The sequence below is a fragment of the Dromiciops gliroides genome, chromosome 2 (genome assembly GCF_019393635.1).
Source record: "Dromiciops gliroides isolate mDroGli1 chromosome 2, mDroGli1.pri, whole genome shotgun sequence".
Classification (NCBI taxonomy): domain Eukaryota; kingdom Metazoa; phylum Chordata; class Mammalia; order Microbiotheria; family Microbiotheriidae; genus Dromiciops; species Dromiciops gliroides.
In genome coordinates this window covers 36,703,713-36,728,141 of record NC_057862.1, presented here as the reverse complement: position 1 = coordinate 36,728,141, position 24,429 = coordinate 36,703,713, and the positions used below count along the sequence as shown (strand labels likewise).

Here is a 24,429-nt window from a genome sequence, read left to right as displayed (position 1 = left end):
TAGTTCCCACATGCCAGCTACACCTTAGTTTATGGCCTGTAATAAAAAACTCCCCTCTCACATGTCGGAATCCCAGTCCCTGTCATGATAAATTGCAGTCAGATAAGGGAGTGATTTCTGCCTCCCTCTTTCTTTGACATTCCTCAGATGTACCCCTTCCCCTTCTCCCCTTTGTTCTTGGACATGTCTCCATACATGATCACGAGCTGGGTACACATCTTGGGTGAGACAGGATTGGATGTTAGATTGTGAGCTCATCCACCCTAGGTGTACATGGGGACAGTCCTTTTCAAGATTACTATAAAAACCTAGAGGATTGGGCATATCTTTGCAAGACTTCAATGTGTAATTGGGTTTTGCCTGTCCTCATGAGGATGTAATAAATCTGTCTCTGCTTGACTTGGTGGTCTCCTCAAGTTATTTGGATAAACTGAGGCAGTTTGTCCCAAACACTATGTAACAATTTGGTTCTCTATTGAATTGAAGAATATCATATAGAAAATGCAAAATGACAAGTGACCAGGAAAAAATATATGGTAGTTGTTATCCCTCTCCCCCCTCCCCCCATGCTAAGGGCTTTCTTAAAATGAATTTGAATCCCCAAAGCACACACTCATTACTTGGGCATTGAAGAGGAAGATGGATTGGGGGGGGGTTCCCAAGAGAAACCTGTCCCCTTTAAAATTTGTCTGCTCCTAGAAAGTCATGAGGCAGATGTTGGCAAAATGAGATTTGCTAAGACATCACTTTAAGAATTCCTGCGTTTGGGGGCAGCTAGGTGGTGCAGTGGATAAAGCACTGGTCCTGGATTCAGGAGGACCTGAGTTAAAATCCGACCTCAGACTCTTGACATTTACTAGCTGTGTGACCCTGGGCAAATCACTTAACCCTCATTGCCTCGCAAAAAAAAAAAAAAATCCTGTGTTTGCACTCCATGAGTCTGATTTGGAGCCCCTGACATCCCAATCAGCTGTGTGATCCTGGGGAAGTTAGCTAGCCAACAACAGTTGTACTACCTACCTACCTATGACCACCCCCCCCACACACACACACACCCTCCAATAGGGTTGATATGAGGAAAGTACATTGTAAATTTTAATGGGCTATAGGATTATAAATTCCCATGATAGTTTTAGGAGCCTAAAATGACAGACAGCCTTCCATTCTGGGCACCTATGGAAGACAGCCTTCCCTTCCAAATAAAACACCCCTTCAGCGTCACTGCATGTGGGCCATCTGAGGAGTGCCCGCAAGATCCTCTCAAGCCCTTCAGACTGAGAGCTCAGGCCCCAGGGCTTACTGCAGACCAGGCAACCTCAGACAGCTGGACTCCAGTGACTGCGGAGCTTGGAAATTGATGAAGTAGTAGAATATAAACTCCTTGAGACCTAGGCTATTTCATCTTGGTCTCTGTGCCTTCAGTACCTAGAACAGCACCTGGAACACCACAGTTGCTTAATAAACATTCCTGGGAATGAACTGAACCTGGTCAATCATGAGGCCAATTGTCCCAGAGCTCTTCCACCCCTCAGTCTATGATAGGAAGGGGATGACTCTGGATCAGTGACTTAGAGCATCAAAGCCCAGTTCAAGCCTGAAGTCCTCCATGGAACTCCCCCCAGCCCCCATGATTTTAGCCCACAAGGATCTCTTCTCTTAAATTAAGTACAATAATTTCCCATCAAGGCTCTAGAGAACAGATGGTGAAAAAACCTTTACCTTCCTTTTCACAGAAAGGTAAATGGTGCACACACAAAGGAACATGCTCATCCCTCTTGCAGTAGCATGAATCATGAGTAGTTGATGAATGTGACTGGGGAGGGGCAATATCCTGCATCTGAGAGTGTCTGTGTGTGTGTGTGTTTGTGGAGGTATGTCGGTGTTGATTCCTGGGCAGTCTATGGAGAACTCAGTAGAGATCCTCAGAGGACTGGGTTTGCCCTTAGGGTGAGCCTTTATTTGTAGAAGCATGGGAAGAATGTCCCCCCCTCCCCCACCCCCAAGTCTCTGACCCCTGCCACAGGAGCCGGGGGATTATATCATATCCATCAGAAAGAAATGGGATGAAGTAAATTTCCACTCCTGGGGTAGGAGGTGGAATTTGCATTTTTTTAAGGAAGAGTATAGAGAGGGTGATACTTAAGCCAAAGGGATAAACCTTTAATGGTGGACCTTCTCAAATAATACCATGCAAGAAATAGCTTCCTACATTTTTTATATTCCCATGGGCTCAGAGCCTTGGTACACAGTAGATGCATAATAAATTTTTGTGAAATCACCAGCTGCTTACTGGACATTTCCAAGAGGATGTCCTGTAGGCATTTCAAAATGAAGTCCAAAATGGAACTCATCTTTCTCTCCAGACTCGCTGCTCTTCTGAACTTCCTTGTCTCTTTTGAGGACACTACCACCCTCCTAGCCCCCCAGATCTGAAACCTTGAATTCATCTTCAATTCCTTTCTCCCCCCACTCCTTTTTTCTTATCAGTGGCCAAGTCTGGTCAATTCTCCTTCCATATCCTCCCACCCATCCCTTTCTCCCCTCCAAATAGCCACCAACTTAGCTCAAGCTCTCATCACCTCTTGATTATTGCAATAGCTTCCAAGCTGGTGCCCTTGACTTAAGTCTTTCCCCACTCCAATCCTTCATGCACAGAGCTGCCAACGTAATAGACCTAGTGTTTAGGTCCCAACATAGAAAACCCCAAATGGCTACCTGTTGCTTCCAGAATCAAATATCAATTCTTGTTTGGCATCTGAGGCCTTTCACAGCCTGACTTCACCTTACCTTTCCTGCTTTATCATCTATTACCCACCCCCCATTCATGAAATCTACAGTTTGGCCAAACTGGTTCTTCATCCATGATACTTCATCTCCCATCATTCAGCCTTTGCACAGGCTGTTCTCTGTGCCTGGAATATACCCCCTGCCTTTTAGAATCTCTAGATTTCTTCAATGTTAGGTTCAAACATGACCTTTTAATTTTTAAAAAAATTCTCCCAAATGCTAGTGCCTTCTCCCCAAAGGTTATTTCTGTATTTATTTTTTGTATATTTATGTACACACACAAGGCTGTCCTTCCCCCATAGAATGTAAACTCCTGTTTTTTTCTTGTAGCCCCGGGCAGTACCTAGCCCAGTGGGGGAGGGGGGTGGCTTGGAAAGTGCTTGTCAATTTTCCAAATGAATGAATAATGGAGCCAAGGTCCACATACCCTTTAGTCATGGTCAGATCAGTCAGAGTATTTAATGGGGACAAGTGATGCAGTAAGAGTGACGGAGCCCTTCCATTGACTGCCAGAGGCAAGCGGCAGTGCAGCCTGGGCCAAGCCCAGAGAGGGGGTGGCAGTGTCTGGTGGAAAAGGGAGAAAGGCAGAGCTGAAAACAGGCATTCAACGAGAAAGATTGCATAGCTGATTCAAAACCTCCTCCCTATTTTTTCCTTTTGTGCTCACTCCTATGCTTCTCAGAAATCTTGCCACCCTTCAACAGAGTGAAACTCATTTTTTTAAAGGACATTTTTCTCCTTTCCCTCTTTGGTTCTTTGAGGAGGTTTGAGGAGGAAAAGGTATAGCCATCCTCATGCCTGTCTTCATTTCCCAAGGCAGAACACATTTAGACCCAGCTTGGCCTCCACTGGAGAGCCAATGGATCAGCAGACCTTAGGCCAGGAATCAAGACACGGTCGCCCGCCTGTGAGCCCTCCACACAGGCAGCTGTACAGAGATCGGTGCCAGGCCCAGCACCCTGGCTGGCTGAGAGCATCTTCTGTCTGGGAGAGAAAGCTGTGAGAGTGTAAGATCTTGAGAGCACATGGGAGACAGATGGGAGCCTCCTGGGAGGTGAGTTGGTCATTGTTAGCTTTTCTCATGTTGGGTTTGTGTTTGTTTTTTGCTGATAGGGCCTTAATAAAATTTCACAGGTGTAAAAACCACAGGAAGCCACGCCTTTTGCCAACAGCATGTGCCTGTAGAAATCCTTCTCTCTGAAAGGAGAGCCCTGGGGGACTCTCACAGGTGCCTGGGCTGAGCTGATGTCATCTCCAGTGGCCTGATGGGTAGCTTCAAATCCGAATGTGGAAAGTGCTGTGGAGAAACAGAGATGTCAGAGGGAAAGAGTGGGGCCAGGGTTAGGGGAGGTAAAGAGGACCTTTGAGGCAAGAGGCCATAATCAGAGGGTAAAAAAATGATAGCTTAGGGGCAGCTAGGTGGCGCAGTGGATAAAGCACCAGCCCTGGATTCAGGAGGACCTGAGTTCAAATCCGGCCTCAGACACTTGACATTTACTAGCTGTGTGACCCTGGGCAAGTCACTTAACCCCCATTGCCCCTCACAAAAAAAAAAAAAGAAGAAAAAAAGAAAACGTTAGCTTAATTATAGAATCAGAGGATGCCAGAGCTAGAAGGGTGCTTAGGCATGACTCCTGCATTTTACAGAGGTCACACAGTACACTGTTGCTGAAGCACAGTAGGAAGACTTGGGAGTCGGAAGCCCTGGATTTGAAGTCCAATTCTGAAGGAGATTTCCTCTCCCTTTTTTATTTTTATTTATTTTTTTCAGGGCAATGAGGGTTAAGTGACCTGCCCAGGGTCACACAGCTAGTAAGTGTCCAGTGTCTGAGGCTGGATTTGAACTTAGTTCCTTCTGAATCTAGGGCTGGTGCTTTATCTACTGTGCCACCTAGCTGCCCCCTGAAGCCCAATTCTAATGCAGATTCACTGAGTTATTTCCGGTCCCCTGTTTAAAGGCTGCTTAACTAACCCCTTTGAAATCCCCACCTCTGTGAAATGGAGAAAATAGTCATACTGAGCTCACAGGATTGTTGAGGGGATCAGATGGACCAACTCCCATAAAGAGCTTTATAAAGTGTTAAATAGATGCGATTATTAGAGGGAGGAAAAGAACCCGGATCCCCTGGACAGCCAGACTAGAGATAATAGAGAAAAACATCTCAACGCCAACAGACACAGACTTCTAGGCACCCAGAGGAGAAGGAGGCTGGACCCAGGAGGTAGGTAGGGGTGGGCATTGTTTTTTTACATCTGTTGCCTATTGGAGCTCATCCTACTTGAGCTCCCTCCATTACTAAGGCTATGGAAGATGCTTCACTCTGGAATGGATGTATGGAATAAACACTTATTAGGCACCTACTATGTGCCGAGCACTGTGCTCCACACTTTACAAATATTATCTAATCTGATCTCTGGGAGAAGTCCCTAGTTGATATCATCCTGTGTCAGTCCAGGTAGATTGATCCAGTCCTAAGATGGGCAAGAAGAATGCGAAGGTAGGGTTCTTAGTACTTTGGTAGGAAGTTCCTGAGATTCCAGGGAACCTCCTTCCTGGTGGCTTTTAACTTCCTAAGGAATTGCATTTGCCTAGGGGAACTGGAATGGATTTTAGTAAAAATATTATTTATTTGAACACATGTTCTAAGTGGCTCAGTGGACAGTGGAGACTGGACTTTAAGCCAGCTTCCCAAAGGGCAGGGGCAGTTCAGCTCTAAGTTTAGGTCTGTTTGAGGAGTCATATTGAGGTTATGGAGGAGAAAAGTCCAAGTCTCTAGAGGCTAAAGGATAGTGGAGCATTGTGGGAAAAGCATTGGACTTGGAGTCAGGAAAGACCTGGGTTCGAATCCCAAGGGCTTTTCCATACCTCAGAAAGTCAGGGGACTTAGCAATCATATCTTCAAAGTCTGCATAGCTGAGTTTTCCATCTCCATCCAGATCGGCCTCCTCAATGACCTTATCACACACAAGAACCACCTCTTCCTCCTCCAGTTCCGACTTGGTTAGTCGGGCCAGGGTCAGCTCCAGGTCTTTCTTGCAGATGAAGTTGTCATTGTTGAAGTCTACTCAGGGACAGACAGAGAGGATCAGTCCCATCACTGTATCATCATCATCATCATCAAGGCGGCTAGGTGGTGCAGTGGATAGAGCACCGGTCCTGGAGTCAGGAGGACCTGAGTTCAAATCTGGCCTCAGACACTTGACACTTACTAGCTGTGTGACCTTGGGCAAGTCACTTAACCCCCATAAGCCCCCACACACAAAAAAAACCACCCCTCAATGCCCCGCAAAAAAAACGAAAACAAAAAAAAAAAGAAGTCTTTGAGGCCTTTCATTGTTGATTCTGAAAATGCTGATCCTTGGATTCCTGATACATCATCACTTTTGGTATGACCTTAATGTAATTCCTCAGGATTCTGGTAAATAATTCACTAGGTCCCAAAGAAATACTAGAAACAGTTTCTGTTTTTGGTATACCCTGGGATATTTGAAAAAAAAACAAAAAACCCCACAACACTGGCCTGCATTCCAAAAGACCTGCATTTATCCTCTACTTCTGGTTTACTTGCTGGATGTAACCTTGGATAAATAATTTTGCCGCTGTAGGCCTCAGTTTCTGTTTCTGTAATAATGGAGGGAAGCAGGAAGATGGCAGCTGGTTCCTTCTGGCTCTAACAGTCTCGGAATCTAGAAGTCCAGCTACCTGGACGGCCCCTTGTAGAAAGCTACACTGACTTCTGGTCTTGGAAACGATTCTGGGAACTGCAGACAAATAAAGTGCCCTAGATTTAGAGGCAGGAGACCTGCCTTCTGGTCTGGATTCTTTCTGCCAACTGGGCAACCGCGGGCAAGTCACAAAGTCTCTCTAATCCTTGTTTCCACATCTATTAGATAGATAAGAATACTTATACCACCTATCTTTCCCTCTCACCTCTGCTCTCTTACTTCTGATAGTCCAAGTTCTAAGGTCCCTCCCACCTCTGACAGTCTGTTACCCCAGTGATTTCTCCAACATTATAAGCATTTATCTTGCCCTCTAGTGGGTAAATGGAACAATGCATGAAACTCTCAGAGCCTGAAACACAGGCAGGCTGATGGGATTGGGTTTGACTTCAGAAATATTACATCTTGGCCATGGCAGAGGACAAGCTCATCAAATAAGAATTTAACCTCTTGGTCTGAGGGAAGGAGAGAGACAGAGAGAGACGAAGAGACACAGAGAAAGAGAGATAGACACACACAGAGACAAAGAGACAGAGAAACAGAGAGAGAGGTACAGAGAAAGGAACACAGAGAAAGAGAGAGACAGAGACAGAGGGAGAGAGACAGACAGAGACAGAGAGACAGAGATGGACAGACAGACAGACAGAGAGATACACAGAGAGGGACAGAGAGAAAGAGGCAGAGACAGAGGGAGAGAGACAGACAGACAGAGAAAGACAGAGATAGAGAGACAGAGACAGAGAGAAAGAGAGAAAGGTACGGAGAGAGGAACACAGAGAAAGAGAGAGAGTCATATGCCCCTTCCCTAAACCCATCACAACAACCGACATATTCCTTTCTAAAAAGCAACCTAACTCTGTGGAGTCAAATGTGCCTGCACTGGGTGATCTATGTGATCACCCCTCACTCTTCCCTCTTAGTAAGGCCTCCCCCTTGTTAATATTTGTTGAATCTTGGACAAATCATTTCCTGTGCCTGGGGGTGCCAGAATGCGCTCCCTCATCTCTGTCTCAGAATTCTTCATTTCCTTCAAAGTTCACCTCAAAAGTTAGTGCCTCAAAAAGAACTGTGGAGTATAGAAGCTGAATGAACCATACTATTTCTTTTGTTTTTTGGTGCTGTTGTTTTTTTCTATTTCGAGGTTTTTCATTATTGCTCTGATTTTTGCTCTTATAACAGGACTAATGCAGAAATAGGATTAATGTTATTATGTGTATATGTATATAAAACCTATATCAGATTACCTGCTGTCTAGGGGAGGGGGGAGGGAGGGGAGAGAGGGAGAAAAATCTGAAATTGTAAAGCTTGTATAAACAAAAGTTGAGAACAATCTTTACATGTAATGGGGAAAAAAATAAAATACTTTATTAATTAAAAAAAAAAGTTAGCGCCTCCACCCAGCTCAGCTCACCCCCATCCCCTCATATCTGCTTCTTGAGCATGTGGACTACTGGGATTTTTTCTTAGTGCTGGGCACACTGGAGCTGTTTAATAAATGCTTGAAGACTGGAGGGTTGCTTCCATGTAACTGATTAACTGAAACTGGAGTTTCTATCACAAGCGCCTCAGTGACAGACAGGAGGGGCATTCAACATCATCTAGTCTCCCCAGAAGAAATCCCGTTCTCCAACATCCCTAACCAGAGATCTCTCAGGGTCCAACTGAGAATGTCCTAAGGCTGCCCATTCTACTTTGAGATAGCTCTTGTTAGCAGGCATTTGCTCTCGATGTGAAGCTGATATCTGTACCCACTGTTCCCTCTTCTCTTCTTGGGCTGGCTCCATATATCACACCCCTATGCCAGATAACTCAGCATCCTCCCTTGGGGAGCAAACTGAGACCATCTTACACCAGCTCCCTCTGCTCTCCTGAGCATCATCTCCAACCCTCTCTCCTCTTCCTCTACAGTCACAGAAGAGCTTCTCCTCCTCACTGAGGCTTACCTTCCACCAGTGCCATAGATTGAATTTCTGCTGGTCTCCTCTAGGACTCCCTCAGCTGGACCTGCCCTCCCACTACTGAGATCTCTTCCTTTAAGGTCCAGCTGTTGATAATTGACTTTCCTTTTTTTAAGGACCAACTCAAGAGCTACCCCCACCTTCAAGCCTTGCCTGGCTTCCACAGCTGAAAGCAAATTTCCCTTCATAGGCTTTTTCCTGGGTCTCTTGCCTTGTCTTTATCATAGTGTCCCTTTTATAATGGCTAAAGTGGCTCAGCGGATAGAGTACTGGGCCTGGAGTCAGGAAGACCTGAGTTCAAATCTACACTCAGACACTACCTGTGTGACCCTGGCCAAGTCACTCAGCTTCTGTTTTCCTCAGTTTCCCCATCTGTAAAATTAGGGATAATAAATAGCATCTCTCTTGCAAGGTTGTTTTGAGGATCAAGTGAGAGGTTAATTGTACAGTGCCTGACACACAGTAAATACTATATAAATGTTAGTTATCACTGTTACTACTTGGTTATACAATGTTTGCTGTTGTTGTTGTTGAACTATGTCTGACTCTTCATGACTGGAGTGATTTGCTATTTCCTTTTTTGGCTCATCTTACAGATAAGGAAACTGAGGCAAGCAGGGTTAAATGACTTTCCCAGGTTCACACAGCTAGTTAAGTGTCTGAGGTAGGATTTGAACCCAGGTCTTCCTGACTCCTTCTCTAAAGTCAACCCTCTACCCACGATACCATGCTGTCTCTCAATCATATTAGGCACTTGGTAAGAGTTTGTTAAATTGAATCTTCCATGAGAGTAGGGGAGAGAAGTATTTCAAATAGGGAAGCAGGCTATTCAAACTTTCCAAAGATTGTTATGTCCAGAATAGGTCCTATTCCCTGGCCTGGATCCTCCCCCTCAAAAGAGACACTCCCATGTCCCCAGTGGAATCAAAGGCAGACATGAACACAGTTGGCTGGTGTTGTCTGGGGGTAGGGAGTGGGGAAACATGTGGGCCAGTGGCTCAAGTTGCCTGGTCTGGCTCAGTCTGGGCAGAGCATCCAACCTGCCTCCAGACAGCATTAGGGAGTCTTTGAATGTCTCCTTCCAAGCCCAGAAGGTTTAGCACAAGAAACTCCAAGGCAAGGACCTGCTCCCTGCACACTGGGTTCTAGTCTGCCTTGGACGCCAGTGATGATGAGCTGGGTACTACTTACCATAGATCTTAAAGGCATAGCTCGCTTTGAGTTCCCTAGGTGCTGACTCACAGAGGACTGAGAACATGTCCACAAAGTCATTGAAAGTGAGATTCCCCTCACCGTCCTCAGAGAAAGATGCCACAATTCTCTCCTTGAAGGGATTCTCCTGTGGAAATTAGAAAGCATGGGTAGGAACACATGCACACTCACTTAGAACTTGTCAACTTCTCTGTCTCTGTCTCTGTCTCTCTCCTCCTCCACTTCTGAAAATATTATTTCTTTTGCTGGTCATGTCTGTATAGCTTTAGCCTTCACTTTATATCTCTTTCTAACCCTTTGTGTACATGCATGTGTGTACATGTATGTGTACACCTACATATAGACAGAGAGAAAGCAGTGTAGGATAATGGACAGAGTTGGCCTCAGAGTCAGAAAGATATGGGTTCAAATACTATTGGCTGTGTGACCCTGGACAAGTCACTTAACCTCTTAGACCTGTGCAGGTAGGAATCTGCTTGGGAAGAAGGAACTCCTGACCAGGAGACCCTTAGATAAATAAAGCATGGGTCTGGTAGGAAAAAAAAAAACCTACATAAATATATTTTTAAATCAATATATAGGGACAGCTAAGTGACGCAGTGGATAAAGCACCAGCCCTGGATTCAGAAGTACCCGAGTTCAAATCTGGCCTCAGACACTTGACACTTACTAGCTGTGTGACCCTGGGCAAATCACTTAACCCCCATTGCCCCGAAAAAAAAAAATCAATATATAGGGGGAAGCTAGGTGGTGCAGTAGATAAAGCACCAGCCCTGTATTCAGGAGGACCTGAGTTAAAATCTGGCCTCAGACATTTGACACTTACTAGTTGTGTGACCTTGGGCAAGTCACTTAACCCTCATTGCCCTGCCCCCCAAAATCAATATATAAACATACATATAAACACATGTACATACATATAAGTATATTGTATTATGTGTGTTTGCATGTTGGTTGGTGGTTGTCCTTCCTTCTTGAAGAGGACCAAGATGATCACTATGTTGGGGTCAAAGGACAGTGAGTCCAACTGTGGCTAATCAGACCAATACGAACTTGGAAGGCTCAGGCACAAATAGTCCATATGAACATTTGGAATGGAGACGTCTCTAACTTTGCACATCTCCCATTCCTTTTTAGCTACTGTGCTTCTGCTTTGCTCATATGTTATATATCTCTATATCTAAGCTCTGATCATCAGGAAGCTCTGTTTTTCTGTCTTATACTTGCCTCTTCTGCAGAAAAAAAAGCCCTAGACTGAAGGGCAGAAAGGCTGGGATTTCAGCCTTGGCTCGGCCACCCACCAGCTCTGTGGCCTCAGATAAATGACGCCAGCCCTCCTGGACTCAACCTCACCATCTGCTCCAGGCTCTGGACCCCCCCACACACCCCCTCCCCTTTCTATCTTGTATTATGCTTATTTGGGTATCTGGCTGACACATACACAAGTACATTTTGGTGAGAAAGAGAGGGGCTCTTTTCATTAGGCTCACGAGATCATAGGCTGGAAGGGAACTTTGCAGAGGAGGAAACAGTGTCTCAGAGGGGTTAAGTGACTTGCTTGGTGTTCCACATCTAGTTAGTGACAGAGCCACGATTTGAACCCAGGTCCTTTGCTACCTCCTACCTCACTGATATAAATTTTTTTTTCAATTTTATTTATTTATTTTTTTAGTGAGGCAATTGGGGTTAAGTGACTTGCCCAGGGTCACACAGCTAGTAAGTGTTAAGTGTCTGAGGTCAGATTTGAACTCAGGTCCTCCTGACTCCAGGGCCAGTACTCTATCCACTGCACCACCTTCACTGATATAATTTTCAGTTCACATAAGGAAGACCTTCCTAACAAGTCTATCTCTTATATTTCATCTCCCCAACTAGATGATGAAGGAAGAAAGAGAAAGAGAAGCAGGGAGGAGGGGAGAAACCCAATTCATTTCAACAAAACATTTATTAAGTACTTACTGTGTACAAAGCACTGTGTACTGGGTACTCAAGATACAAAGACAAAAATGAACCACACCTCACCAAGCTTACATTGGTAGTAATATGCATGTTTAAAACTAAGTATAAAAGAATGAACACTGAGGGAGAAGAGACCACTAACAGAAGGAGAGGTGGTCTTCATGGAAGCTTCATGGTACCTAAACTGAGTCTTTTTTTTTTCCAGGGCAATGAGGGTTAAGTGACTTGCCCAGGGTCACACAGCTAGTAAGTGTCGAGTGTCTGAGGCTGGATTTGAACTCAGGTCCTCCTGAATCCAGGGCCAGTGCTTTATCCACTGTGCCACCTAGCTGCCCCCTAAGCTGAGTCTTAAAGGAAGACAAAGATCCCAAGAGGCAGAATGAAGGAATGCATACCTGGCACTGCAAAGGACTTATTCAAATGCACAGAAATGGGAAATGAATGCTGTATTCAAGGAATAGCCAGTTGGCCAGTTGCCTAGAATGTAGTCTTCCAGAGGAAGAATGAGCCGAATCAATGACAGCATCATGGCTCTCTACTGCCCCCCCCCCAATCCATTGGTGGGCTAGCCTGGGAGAGCACAAAGATTGTCTTTATGTCTCTCTCCCATAGAAAACCTTAAGAGTACCTTGAACTCCGGCATTTGTATGATGACCGACATGGGCACGGTGACGATAGGGTTCTTTCGATAGTCCATGGGCACGATGTTGGGCGCTAGCTCGTAGTATCGGGCATGCAACCTGCAAAGCAACCAAAAGATGGCAGCCTCAGATGATGAATCTCGGGTCCCCTCACACACCTATGGGCTGAGTCTTCAGCGATCCCCAGAGCAAACATGGTACCCCCAAAACAGTGTCTTAAGAGCCAGAAGGGACGTTAGAGGTTCCCACATTTATCCCCCTCATTCTACATGGGAATACTGGGGGCTCTGTGGTTTTTATAGCATAGGGAACTTCAGACTAGAGGATCACAGATCTCAAGTGTGACAGGGACTTCAGAGCCATTGGGTCCAATCTCTTCAAGAGTTACTTGCCCAAAGTGGCTCAGGTAGTATGCCTCAGAGGTGGAATTTGAACCCACATCCTCCAATTCCAAAGCCAGTCCTTTTACTTCATAGATAAGAAGGAGTTGCCATAGAGAAGGGGTTCTTAACCTGGGGTCCACAGACTCCTGGTGATAGATTTCAGGGAGTCCATGCACTTGGATGTGAAAAAAATTTATATTTTCAGTAAACTAACAGAAATTGAGTATTTCCTTCCATTATGAATGTAGGCAAAACATGTGACTCTGAGAAGGGATCCATAGGCTTCATGAGACTGCCGGAGGGGGTCCATGACACCCCCAAAAGGTGAAGAACCTCTCTCTTAGAGGTTGTCATAGATACGGAGTTAAAAGGGACCCGGGATACCATCTAGTCTAACCCTCTCATTTTACAAATGAGAAAACCATGGTCATCCGGGTAGGAAGAGTCAGAGGTGGGATTTGAGGGGACCACGTCTTCTTGACTCCAAATCTAGATCTCTGTTCACTACAGCATGGAGTTGGGAGGGACCTTGGAGATCATTTGGTCCAATCCCCTCATTTTACAAAGGAGGAAGCCAAAACATAGAGATGGGGTCCGCGAGTTGTCCCTGGACAAAGTCTCCTAGGGAAAAACAGTGCCTGTGCCTAGAGAGGAAATGGGAACTCTGACCTGTTGGCCATTCCTTAGGAGAGAAGGGGCTACAAGGGTCTGACATGTGGAAGGAAGGAATGGTCGAAGCCCCGACCCCTCTCTGACCCATGGTCCTGCCCTCCAGGGGCAGGCCTGGTTTGCTGAAAGGAGGAAGTTCCCCTTCTGAGAGCACATCTTTCTTATCTGGTCCATGGGAAAGAAGAGAGGTTCCTTTGATGCTCCTGACCCCTAGTGAAGGCAGAAGACCCAGCCCATGGGGACAGCTAGGTGGCGCAGTGGATAAAGCACTGGCCCTGGATTCAGGAAAACCTGAGTTCAAATCCGGCCTCAGACTCTTGACATTTACTAGCTGTGTGACCCTGGGGAAGTCACTTAACCCTCATTGCCCCGCAAAAAAAAAAAAAAAAAAAAAGAAGACCCAGTCCACATGGAAGCCAGACTCTCAGAACACAGAGAATGCCAATGTTACCTAACATTAAAGGTATCTGAATCATGCTGAGGGAAGAATACAGCCTTTAAGTACCAGGCAGTTCTGATGGCAAAAGGGCAAAGACCCAGTATTCATGGAGACCGGGAGGGGGGCAGCACCCTAAGAAATGCAGAAAGACAGATGGAGAGAGACAGAGAGAGGACTCCTTGGGTACCACATAGAGCCAACATCATAGGGCCAAGGTGCCTGTCATGTGCAGACAGAAGATGATGATGGAGGCACAGGAGAGAGACAGAGGGCTTCAGGTGTTAGGCCCAGTATGTTAGAGACAAGGAAGGAAAGGAGAGAGAGAGAGAAAGAGAGAGAGAGAGAGAGAGAGAGAGAGAGAGAGAGAGAGAGAGAGAGAGAGAGAGAGAGAATAAGAAAGGACTGTCAGAGGGGTGGGAGAACTGGGAGAGCGCAGGGCTAGGAAAGCCAAAGGGGGAGTTCAGAGGGAGAAATGGAGAGGGGGGAAGAAATGAGGGAGGAGGAGAGAGAGGGGGAGAGAGAGAGAGAGAGAAGGGAAGGAGAGAGGCTATATATTTAGTTTCTGCTTCAGCAGCTCGGTCACTGGGAATGTGAAATTGAACTCTGAGCAGGGAAGATCGTGGGACCAAGGGCTGAGCCACTTCCTTGGCATGTGCTGAGGCAGCAGCTCCTGGGATGCCAGGAGCAGACACAGCCCAAGAAGTCCAGCCATTTGGCTGCCAGGGATTGAGAAAGGACAGTTCTCAGGGACTGAGAGAAAGCTGCTGAGACACAACCGACCCATTTTAGCAGCTGATTTCTGCCATATGTTCTGGTCTTCTCCAAATTATCTTCCTCCTTTAAGACCCGGATCACTTCATTTTCTCATCCTGCAGCCCAAACCCCAGGGTCTCTTCCTGCCTGAAAGCATCCACAGCACTAGGGAAGCAGTGGAGCCCAGCCCGGAGAACCCTGGGGTCAGAGAATCTGGGTTCAAATTCTTGCTTCATCACTCACTTCCAGTGTGGCTGTGGGCAGACTGCTATATCCCTGCATCTATAAATGAGGAGGCTGAGCCAGAGCATCTCCAAGAGCCCTTTCTTCTCCAAACCCTACAATCCTGTGTCTATTTCATGCACAAGTCAAGACATTGCCCTCGTGATGTCATTGGTCCTCTTGGAAAATTTAGGACCAACAACAAGAAGTTCCAGTCCATTGGCATTTCCTGATATCAATATGTTGCTCCCTAAGTCACTGCCCAGTAGCAGAAGGCCTCTATACCCCTGCCCAAACCCGTTGTCCCAATTCCTCCAACCTAAGAAATGGTTCTGGCTTCAGTAACCCAGCCTAGAACAAGTGAAGTAAGAAAAAAGATGGGGGGAGGAGATTGGCTGGTCCCACTCGAGGATTTCTGCCAATAGCTCGCTGTCCACTGAAGAGGCTGCCTGTCTCATCTCACCCCCTGCACCACCAGCTTTACTGCATTTGGATTGATTTGGGTTTAGGAAAGTCCGGCCTTAATTCTCAAATGAGGCAATGAATCAACCACGGAGGCCCAGAGTGAGAAGGGACCACACTCATGCTTTTAGATGTAGGAGGGATTTAAGATATCCAGGGGATCTTACCATCTTTTGTCATGGACCCCTTGGGCAGTCTGATGGACCCCTTTTCAGAATGATGTTTTTAAATACATAAAGGGAAATGTATAGGATTGCAAAGGAAAGAAATTATAATGAAATAGTTAGCCAAATACTTTATTTAAAAAATTCATGGCCCCCAAGTTAAAAACCTCTGATTTTAAAAACCTCCCATTTTAGTTCCAATTAGGTTTCTTTCTTCCTTCCTTCCTTTCTTTTTTTTTCTTTTGGCAGGGCAATGAGGGTTAAGTGACTTGCCCAAGGTCACACAGTAAGTGTCAAGTGTCTGAGGCTAGATTTGAACTCAGGTCCTCCTGAATCCAGGGCTGGTGCTTTATCCCCTGTGCCACCTAGTTGCCCCCTAGTCCCATTTTATAGATGAAGTAATGGAGGCCTGGAAAGGAGGAGGGATGTGCCCAAGGTCACATGGACACTAAATTGGCTCATAATCTTAGAGCCAAAAGGGAACTCAGACAGCATCTAGTTGAACCCGTTCATTTTACAGGTGAGGAAGCTGAAGTACATAAGTAAATTTCCTCAAAGCAGTATGTGGTAGGGCTAGGGTTTGAATCTGGGTTCTTAGCCTTCAAATTCAGTCTTCTTTCCACTGAGCCATTTAAAGTCAAGTCTTCTGGGTTCAAATCCTTTCTAGTTAAGTGTAAGAAGCTATTTATTCCAATCTGACCAGAAGTGCCCTCACCAAAGTCTCCAAACAGTGGTTATCTTGCCTTCAGCATGAGACATCCAGGCACAGGGAATTCATACACTGTCTCCTGAGGCAGCCTGTTCAGCTGGTGGACAGTTCTAAATTCTAGGACATGTTTTTGTCTATCAAGCTGCCTCTTCAACATCTACCTTGTTACTAGTTCTTCCTTTGGGGGCTAAGCAGACTGTCCTCAAAGGACTGAAGATCATAATTATTTCATTTCCCTACCCTCACCCTGACCCCAGGCTTTTCTTCTTCTCCAGGCTCAACACATCCCAGCTCCTTCGACCAGTCTTCATAGGGCAAGGCATGCAAATTTTCTCAGCATCTTAGTCACCCTCATCTGGACATGCTCTAGTTTGTGGTCCACAGTGGTCAGACCAAGATGGAAGACAGAAGGATGTCCCTTCCCTCCTTCGAGGCACTTACAGCCGAGGCTTGCATTTGTGTGTTTTAACTCATATTTACTTTGTCAGCTACTAAAGGTCCTAGTTCTTCTCCACCCACCCCCAAACTCTAACCTAGCCATATTTCTCAAAACTCTCTTGGGGGCAGCTAGATGGCACAGTGGATGGAGCACTGGCCCTGGAGTCAGGAGTGCCTGAGTTCGGATCCGGCCTCAGACACTTGATACTTGCTGGCTGTGTGACCCTGGGCAGGTCACTTAACCCCAATTGCCTCACTTAAAAAAAACTCTCTTGGAGGTAGATTCTGTTGGTAGCATTAGCCCCAAATATTTTCCACTCCCTGCAAAAATAAAAAAAATACCCTGTGATTTCATCAGTTTGGGAAACGTCCCTCTACTGATGCCTGTAGCCGACTTATCTGTAACCTAACAGTCATCGAGAAGTGCCTGTGGCACAGAGAGGGCAAGCGATTTGTTCATGGCCACACAGAGGCAAGACTTGAGCCCAGATCTTCCTCCTGTTCCCCTAAGACACAGCTCGAGCACCACCTGACGATCCCCAGCTGCTTAGTTACTGCCCTCCCTTCCAGACTACTTTGAATTTACTGAGAATGAGAATCCTCCGTATTTGCATTTATTCTGTATGCACCAGATGTCCCCGAAGTCAGAGGTTAAACTTAGTGCGGCTGAAAGTTGTAATAGCTCTAAGGTGCACTATGACTTTGGGGACACTTTTTCCCTCCCTTCTCCCTCCCCTCCCTCCAGTACAATGTAAACTCCCTCGACCCTGAGTGTAGATTGCTTCATTCTTTGTATCCCGGGCACAGTCTCTGGAACATAACAGGCATTTAAATAAATACTTACTGATCGATTGATTCCTGACGCTGCAACTGGCCCTCTATTTACTACACCACAGTCCCTTTCACCTCCATTTTAAAGATGAGGAAACTGAGGGCTTGGAGAGGTGATATGTCACACAGCTAGTAAGTGGCCATGTGGGGATTTGAATCCAGGCCTCCTTTCTCCTAGTTTCTGCTTCACTAGGCTGCTTTCTATGCCACTATTATTTTAGGGATGGGGAGGTAGGAAGATGGGGACTAGACCTGTGATTTCACTGGTGGCAAAAGCTTGCCCTCTGCCAAGACAAGCTGGCACCTTCTCTGAAACTTAGAGTCTCAGAGCATTGCTGGGAGTACCGAGAGGTTGACTTATTCAGGGTCACCCAGCCAATAGGAACCAAAGGTGGGCCTTGCATTCAGATCTTCCTGGCTCTCTAGACACTGTGCTACAAAGTTGTTATTATTCTTGTTTGCCCTGCACTTGGATAGGTCTTATCTGACTATCTGCCAATGGGCAGCCTGGTTGCAAAAGGATCGATTTTCGCATAGGGACCTTCACCAAGTACAAGCATGTACACAGGCGTATCTGGGCACAAACTCACACACCCACTACCTTTGGACTGCTGGAAGTGAGTCATCTGATTAGCCCCAACCAAAATTACTTTCCTCAAATCCCTGACAACATTCTTTTTTTTTTTCCCCAGGGCAATGGGGGTTGTGACTTGCCCAGGGTCACACAGCTAGTAAGTGTCAAGTATCTGAGGCCGAATTTGAACTCAGGTCCTCCTGAATCCAGGGCTGACACTTTATCCACTGCGCTACCTAGCTGCCCCCAGCCCCCACCCCCTGACAACATTCTTAGTGAAACACACACACCATTAACACGACTCCATATGACCAATCTTCCAAACATCTATGGCTGACATCTTTGGAGGGGTCCTTGGCCTATCTAGCCCAAAGCCCCTTCAGCAGAGGTCTCTGATTCAATGACTAGCCTTCCTTTCAAGTTGGAGGTCCTCAAAGACTGATAGTTAAGTGGAACCAGACACCTGTTCATCCCTGTCTGGGGAAGCTGCCAAATCTTCCTCCTCAGATTGATGGAGAGACAAGAGCAAAGCAGCTGGCTGGGGAGATCAAACTTATTACCCGAATGAAGATTTGTCTGCTGAGAAATTTGATGAGCTGAACACAAAGCAGACTAGGAGAGCTGGCGTGGTTCATCCCACAGGTCAGTGGGGTCTGATCTGATCATATGCCCCCAATCATATGACAGGAGTCAGTATCAGGTTTGGGACACATGGAGAGCTTTGGCCAAAATATTTCCGAAACAAAGATCTGATACCAGCCTCCTCTCCTACAATTTTCAATGACTTCCTATTGCCTCTAGAATAAAATTTTAAAAACCTCTCCTTGGCATTGAAAATTCCCCATGATCTGGTTTCCACCTGTTTTCCTAATCTTATTTCATGTTATTTCTCTTTATGCATTCTCCCTTCCAATCAAAATGGTCCCCTTGCTGTGCCTATCCATGCCATTATCTCCCATTGCCCTGCCTTTACCCAGGCAGTGCCCACGTCTGGAAAGAATTCCCTCCTCATAGCTTCCTCGGAATCCCCAGAAACCTCCAAAGCACAGCTCGGACATCACAAGAACACAAGGCATTCCTCAAAATTCCGAGTTATTAGCATTCTCTATCTCTTAAAAGTCCTTTGTACATTTTACTTCCACAAGTTCATGTTGTGTCCCTTCCCTCCCCCCTGAAAGAATGTAAGCCTCCCGCAGGCAGGGACCGTTTCACTTTTTGTCTTTGTAGCCTCAGGATTTGGCACAAAGCAAGTCATGTTTGCCGATTTAAACAGACTTCTTTTCTCCAATTCCACCAATTTTGAATTCCCAATCCTCTAAGCTCACATTCAGCAGAGATTTTTTCCCCTTTTTTTGTTTCTAGACCTAAGGTTTCATTATTTTGAGAAACTCCATCTACAAGTGCAGGCTGGTCCTCTGAAACACATAGCCTTACAGTTTGCCTGGTGCAGAGAGACTAAGTGACTGCCTAGGGTCATACAGCTGGTGTGTCAGAGGCAGGATGTGAATCTGTGTCATTGTGACTTATGCCAGCCCTCTGGCCACTTCAACAAGCTACCTTCTTCAAATTCAACAAAGATTGATTTTTTTTTTTAAAGTAGCAACATTGAAATACAAACCCTTCTCCACTGACTACAAGTGTCCTCAACAGCTACAGAAACAACACAGATTAAGCACCTACTCTGTTATTATGTCCCCGGAGATAAAAATTTAACAGTCCCTGCCCTCGAGGGCTGAACATTCTACTGGACTGAGCTACACCTTGCAGAATTGCCTGGCTGACAACCAGTCCTAAGTCGTAACCAGCTAGGGCTCCCTCACACTCTATTGTCTAAATACACCGTATCTAACAGTAAAAACAATACAATAAAAGCGAATATGTATGTAGTGCTTACTATGTGCCAGGCACTGTGCTTTACAATCACTCATTTGATCCTCACAACAACCTTGGGAGGTAGGTGCCCAGATTGAGAAAACTGAGGCTGACAAGTTAATTGACCTGTCCAGAGTGACATAGTTAATAAGTATCTGAGGCTGGATATGAACTCATCTTCCTGACTCTAGGCCAAGTGCTCTCTCTATCCAGTGCCAGAAAAGAATGTCCCAATTTATGAATTTTGCTTAACCATGGAAAGAGGTCTCAAGGACAACTGATGATACTCATGGCGCCCCCTCACATCACATATATCCCCAACCCACTTCACAAATGAGCCAACCCATCCTAACAGTTTGACCACTTAATATGAGCCCTTGAAATATAATCAAGAGCTTTGTTCAGCTGCCTTCAGGGAAAAGCTGGGCAGCTTCTAGAGAGAGTCTCAACAGCCGAGAATTTTGAAGAAACCTTAGATGTGTATGACCAGATCTCCTGTGGTTTTTGTTGTTGTTGTTCAGTCCTATCCAGCTCTTTGTGACCCATTTGGGGTTTACTTGGCAAAGGCACTGGAGTGGTTTGCCATTTCCTTCTCCAGCTCATTTTACAGATGAGGAAACTGAGGCAAACAGGGTTAAGTGACTTGCCCAAGGTCACAGCTAGTAAGTATCTGAGGCCAAATTTGAAGTGAGGTCTTCCTGACTCCAGGCCCAGCACTCTAACCACTTTGCCACCTAACTGCCCATTATGACCAGATTTGTACAATAGCTACCGTGAAGTTTGTTGACAGAATAATTTTAAAAGTCCACTGAAGGAGGGGCAGCTAGGTGGTGCAGTGGATAAAGCACCGGCCCTGGATTCAGGAAGACCTGAGTTCAAATCCAGCCTCAGACACTTGACACTAGCTGTGTGACCCTGGGCAAGTTACTTAACCCTCATTGCCCCACAAAAAAAACCCCAAAAAACAAAAGTCCACTGAAGGGATGATGTCAGGGCACAGGAAGAGGAAGAGATGGAGGGGGAAATGCAGGTGATATAAAAACAAAAAAATCAATAAAATCTACTTTAACAGGAAATTTAAAAAGTAGAGAAACTCAGATCAACTGGATTTAATTAACTTAATTAGTTAATGAAATTAATGAATTTATCTCAGTTGTGGGGAAAAAAATGAGGAAATACACTTTCTTCCTCTTGGTAGAGATGGGGCATGCTTTGGCAGCAAAACACTGCCTACACTGTTAGACCATAGGCTTTGTTCAACTGGCTTTCTTTGTCATATAAGGAAAGATTTAATGTAGGGAGGGAGAGTACATCTGGAAATAACAGGTATTAAAAAATTAAACTTTGTAAAAGTCTCCCTAGATAAATACAGATACCAAAGCTGAGACCTTTGAGGAATGTTTCTCAATAAAAGTCATTCACTCTATCACTTTGCTCAGGGTAGTATAGTACAAGCATACTAAATCTGGAATCAAAAAACCTGGGTTCAAATTCTGATTTTGGGTGACCTGAGTGCTTGTGTGATCTTAGGGAAGTCACCACTTCTTTGGGGCACTATTTCCCCATCTGTAAAATGAGAGGGTTAGACTAGACAACCTCTGAAGTCCCTTCCAGCTCTAGACCTACTTATGATTCAATGGTTTCCCTTTAGTAGAAAAAAAGGGTCATGATGTGGAAGGTGCTGGCCTGCTATGCCACTCCTCCCCACTAGGGGTCAGGAGCACAGAGAAGAAGAATGGTGGAATAACGGGAAGAGTATTAGAGTTGGACTCCAAGAACCTTGTTTCAAATCTAAGCTCAGCCACTTTTTGTGTGATCTTGGGCAAGTCACCTGAGCCCAAGTTTTCTTTATCTGTAAAATGAGGGGGGGATTGACTAAATCAGAATGTCAAACACTGCAACATTCCCAAAGACACCTGAACCAGATTAAAATGTAATTGGGGGGCAGCTAGATGGCGCAGTGGATAAGGCACCGGTCCTGGATTCAGGAGAACCTGAGTTCAAATCCAGCCTCCGACACTTAACACTTACTAGCTGTGTGACCCTGGGCAAGTCACTTAACCCCAACTGCCTCACCAAAAACAAACAAAAAAAACCCAAAAAACTAACAAACTAACAAACAAAAAAAGAAATGAAAAAAAAATGTAATTGGGAGAAAATAAGGCCATAGGAAAATGCCCGGAGCAGCAAAACTCACAGAAGAATGTGCTGAAATCATCTTCTAACCAAGAACGGCTTGGAAGGTCAGAAGGAGGGAGTTGCTGTGCTGATACAGGAGTGGAGCCCAACCCCACAGTCACCCTGACACAGATCCAGTCCCAGGAAGGCCTCACCAGAGAAGGAGACCCTCAGAGCCTCTGAATCAGCTGAAGCGCCAGTGTCGTCTGGAACTAAGCTCACAGTCTGGTGAGAGGCCTAAGCCCCGGGCAAGGGGGAGACTACAGGGGTCTATACTGGTGCTAAGGCAGAACTTGGATTTTACACCCCTGCTGAGAACCAGGAAGTAGGCTCAAGTAGCAGTGGCCCAAGTGGGGGAGGGGCACAGGCTCATCCGGAGCTAACAACCACAACACACAAAGCTGGTTGATTAGCAAGTTGGTCTGGAGTCATCTAAGGACCAGGGAACAGGCCAGGTGAGTGAAGAACCTGATTCTCCTTAAATCATACCACCTGGGCCTTCTTAAGCTTGGGATAGTGCAGCCTGGAAACAGTGCCCCACTTTAAGGAGCTAAAAGTCTAGTAAAAGAAAGGCAAGATGAGCAGACAGAGAAAGGTGAAGACCATAGAAAGTTTCTTCAGTAACAAGGAAGACTGAGGGCCCATATATCTAAAGCTTCCAAGAAAAATATGAATTGGTCTCAGGCCATAGAGGTGCTCAAAAAGGACTTTGAAGATAAAGTTAGAGAGGTAGAGGAAAAAATGGAAAGAGAAATGAGGGTGATGCAGGAAAGACATGAGAAAAAAGTCAACAGCTTGAAAAGTCAAATTGGCCAAATGGAAAAGGAGGTACAAAAACTCTCTGATGAAAATAATTGCCTAAGAATGAGGATTGAACAAATGGAAGCCAGTGACTTTATGAGAAACCAAGACACAATAAAGCAAATCCAAATGAATAAAAAAAAATAGAGGGCAATGTGAAATGTCTTCTGGGAAAAACTGCTGACCTGGAAAATAGGTCCAGGAGAGATAACTTGAAAATTATTGGTCTACCTGAAAACCATGATCAAGGAAAGAACTTAGACATTATCTTTCAAGATATTCTCAGGGAAAATTGCCCTGAAATTCTAGGAGAAGAAGCTAAAATAGAAATTGAAAGAATCCACCGATCAGCTCCAGAAAGAGATCCCAAAAGGAAAACTCCTAGGAATATTATAGCCAAATTCCAGAGCTCTCAGGTCAAGGAGAAAATATTGCAAGCTGCCAAAAAGAAAGAATTCAAGTACTGTGGAGCCCCAGTCAGGATAGCACAAGATCTAGCAGCTTCTACATTAAAGGACCAGAAGGCATGGAATAGGATATTCCAAAGGGAAAAGGAAATGGGATTACAACCAAGAATCACCTACCCAGCAAAACTCAGCATTATCTTTCAGTGGAAAAAATGGGACTTTAATGAAAAAGAAGACTTTCAGATATTTGTGATGAAAAGACCTGAACTCAATGGCAAATTTAACTTTCAAATACAAGACCCTAGAGAACCATAAAAAATTGGAGCTGGGGGACATACCTGGGGTCGTACAGTGGGCGACTGTCTTGTGTCTGAGGCCGGGTTTCGGCTGGGATCCCCCTGGGTCCAGGGGTGATGATTTGTCCACTGTGTCACTTAGCTAGATGATGACATCTTTAGGGTTAAATTGAGGGGTGAAGGGAATTCACTGGGGGAGGGGGAAGGGCAGAAGTGGAATCCTACATGAAAGTAACAGGAAAAGGCTTATGGAGTTGGGGAAGAGATGGGAGAGGACCAGGACAGTAAATGAATTTTACACTCATCAGAAAAGGCTCAAAGACCTTAAACTCATCAGAGCTGCCTCAAGGAGGGACTAACAGACATACCCAACTGAGTGGAGTAATCTATTTAATCTGGGCAGCAAATGAGCCTAACACTCATCAGAATTGGCTCAAAGACCTCAATCTCATTAGAATTGGCTCAAGGAGGGAATAATGTACACACTCTATTGGGTGGAGTAATCTCTCTAACCCTGCAGGAAAACAGGAAGGGAAGGGGATAAAGAGAGGGGCAAAAGAAGGAAGGGCAGAGTGGGGGAGGGGACAGACAGAAGCAAATCCCTTTTGAAGAGTGATAGGATGAAAGAAGATGGATAACAGAATAAATATCATGGGGAAGGGAATAGGATGGAAGGGAAACAGTTAACAATAGTAATCATGAAAAAGAGAAAAGGGGGAAAATTGTACAAAAAAATATTTATAGCAACTCTTGGTGGAGGCTAAGAATTGAGAATCAAGGGAATGTCCATCAATTGAGGAATGATGGGAAAAGCTGTGTTATATGATTGTAGTGGAATGGTCTTGTGCTACAGGAAATGACAAACAGGATGATCCCCAAAAAACCTGGAAAGACTAATGAACATCGATGTATAGTGAAGTGAGCAGAGCTAGGAGATCATTGTGCGTAGTG

General features: G+C 45.3%; 1 protein-coding gene across 2 annotated transcripts in view; it reads right to left on the bottom strand.

The window, feature by feature from the left end:
* Positions 1–2,136: 2,136 nt before the first annotated feature.
* Positions 2,137–24,429, bottom strand: part of CIB2 (calcium and integrin binding family member 2) — a 36,498-nt gene continuing 14,205 nt past the window's right edge. For both annotated transcript variants that reach the window (XM_043980055.1, XM_043980056.1), the window contains 4 exons: positions 12,268–12,379; positions 9,660–9,807; positions 5,654–5,849; positions 2,137–4,084 (listed from right to left, as the gene is read on the bottom strand). In XM_043980055.1, the coding sequence (XP_043835990.1) occupies positions 4,063–4,084; positions 5,654–5,849; positions 9,660–9,807; positions 12,268–12,379 (478 nt within the window). In that variant the 3' untranslated portion in view covers positions 2,137–4,062. The remainder of the gene's footprint in view (positions 4,085–5,653; positions 5,850–9,659; positions 9,808–12,267; positions 12,380–24,429) is intronic.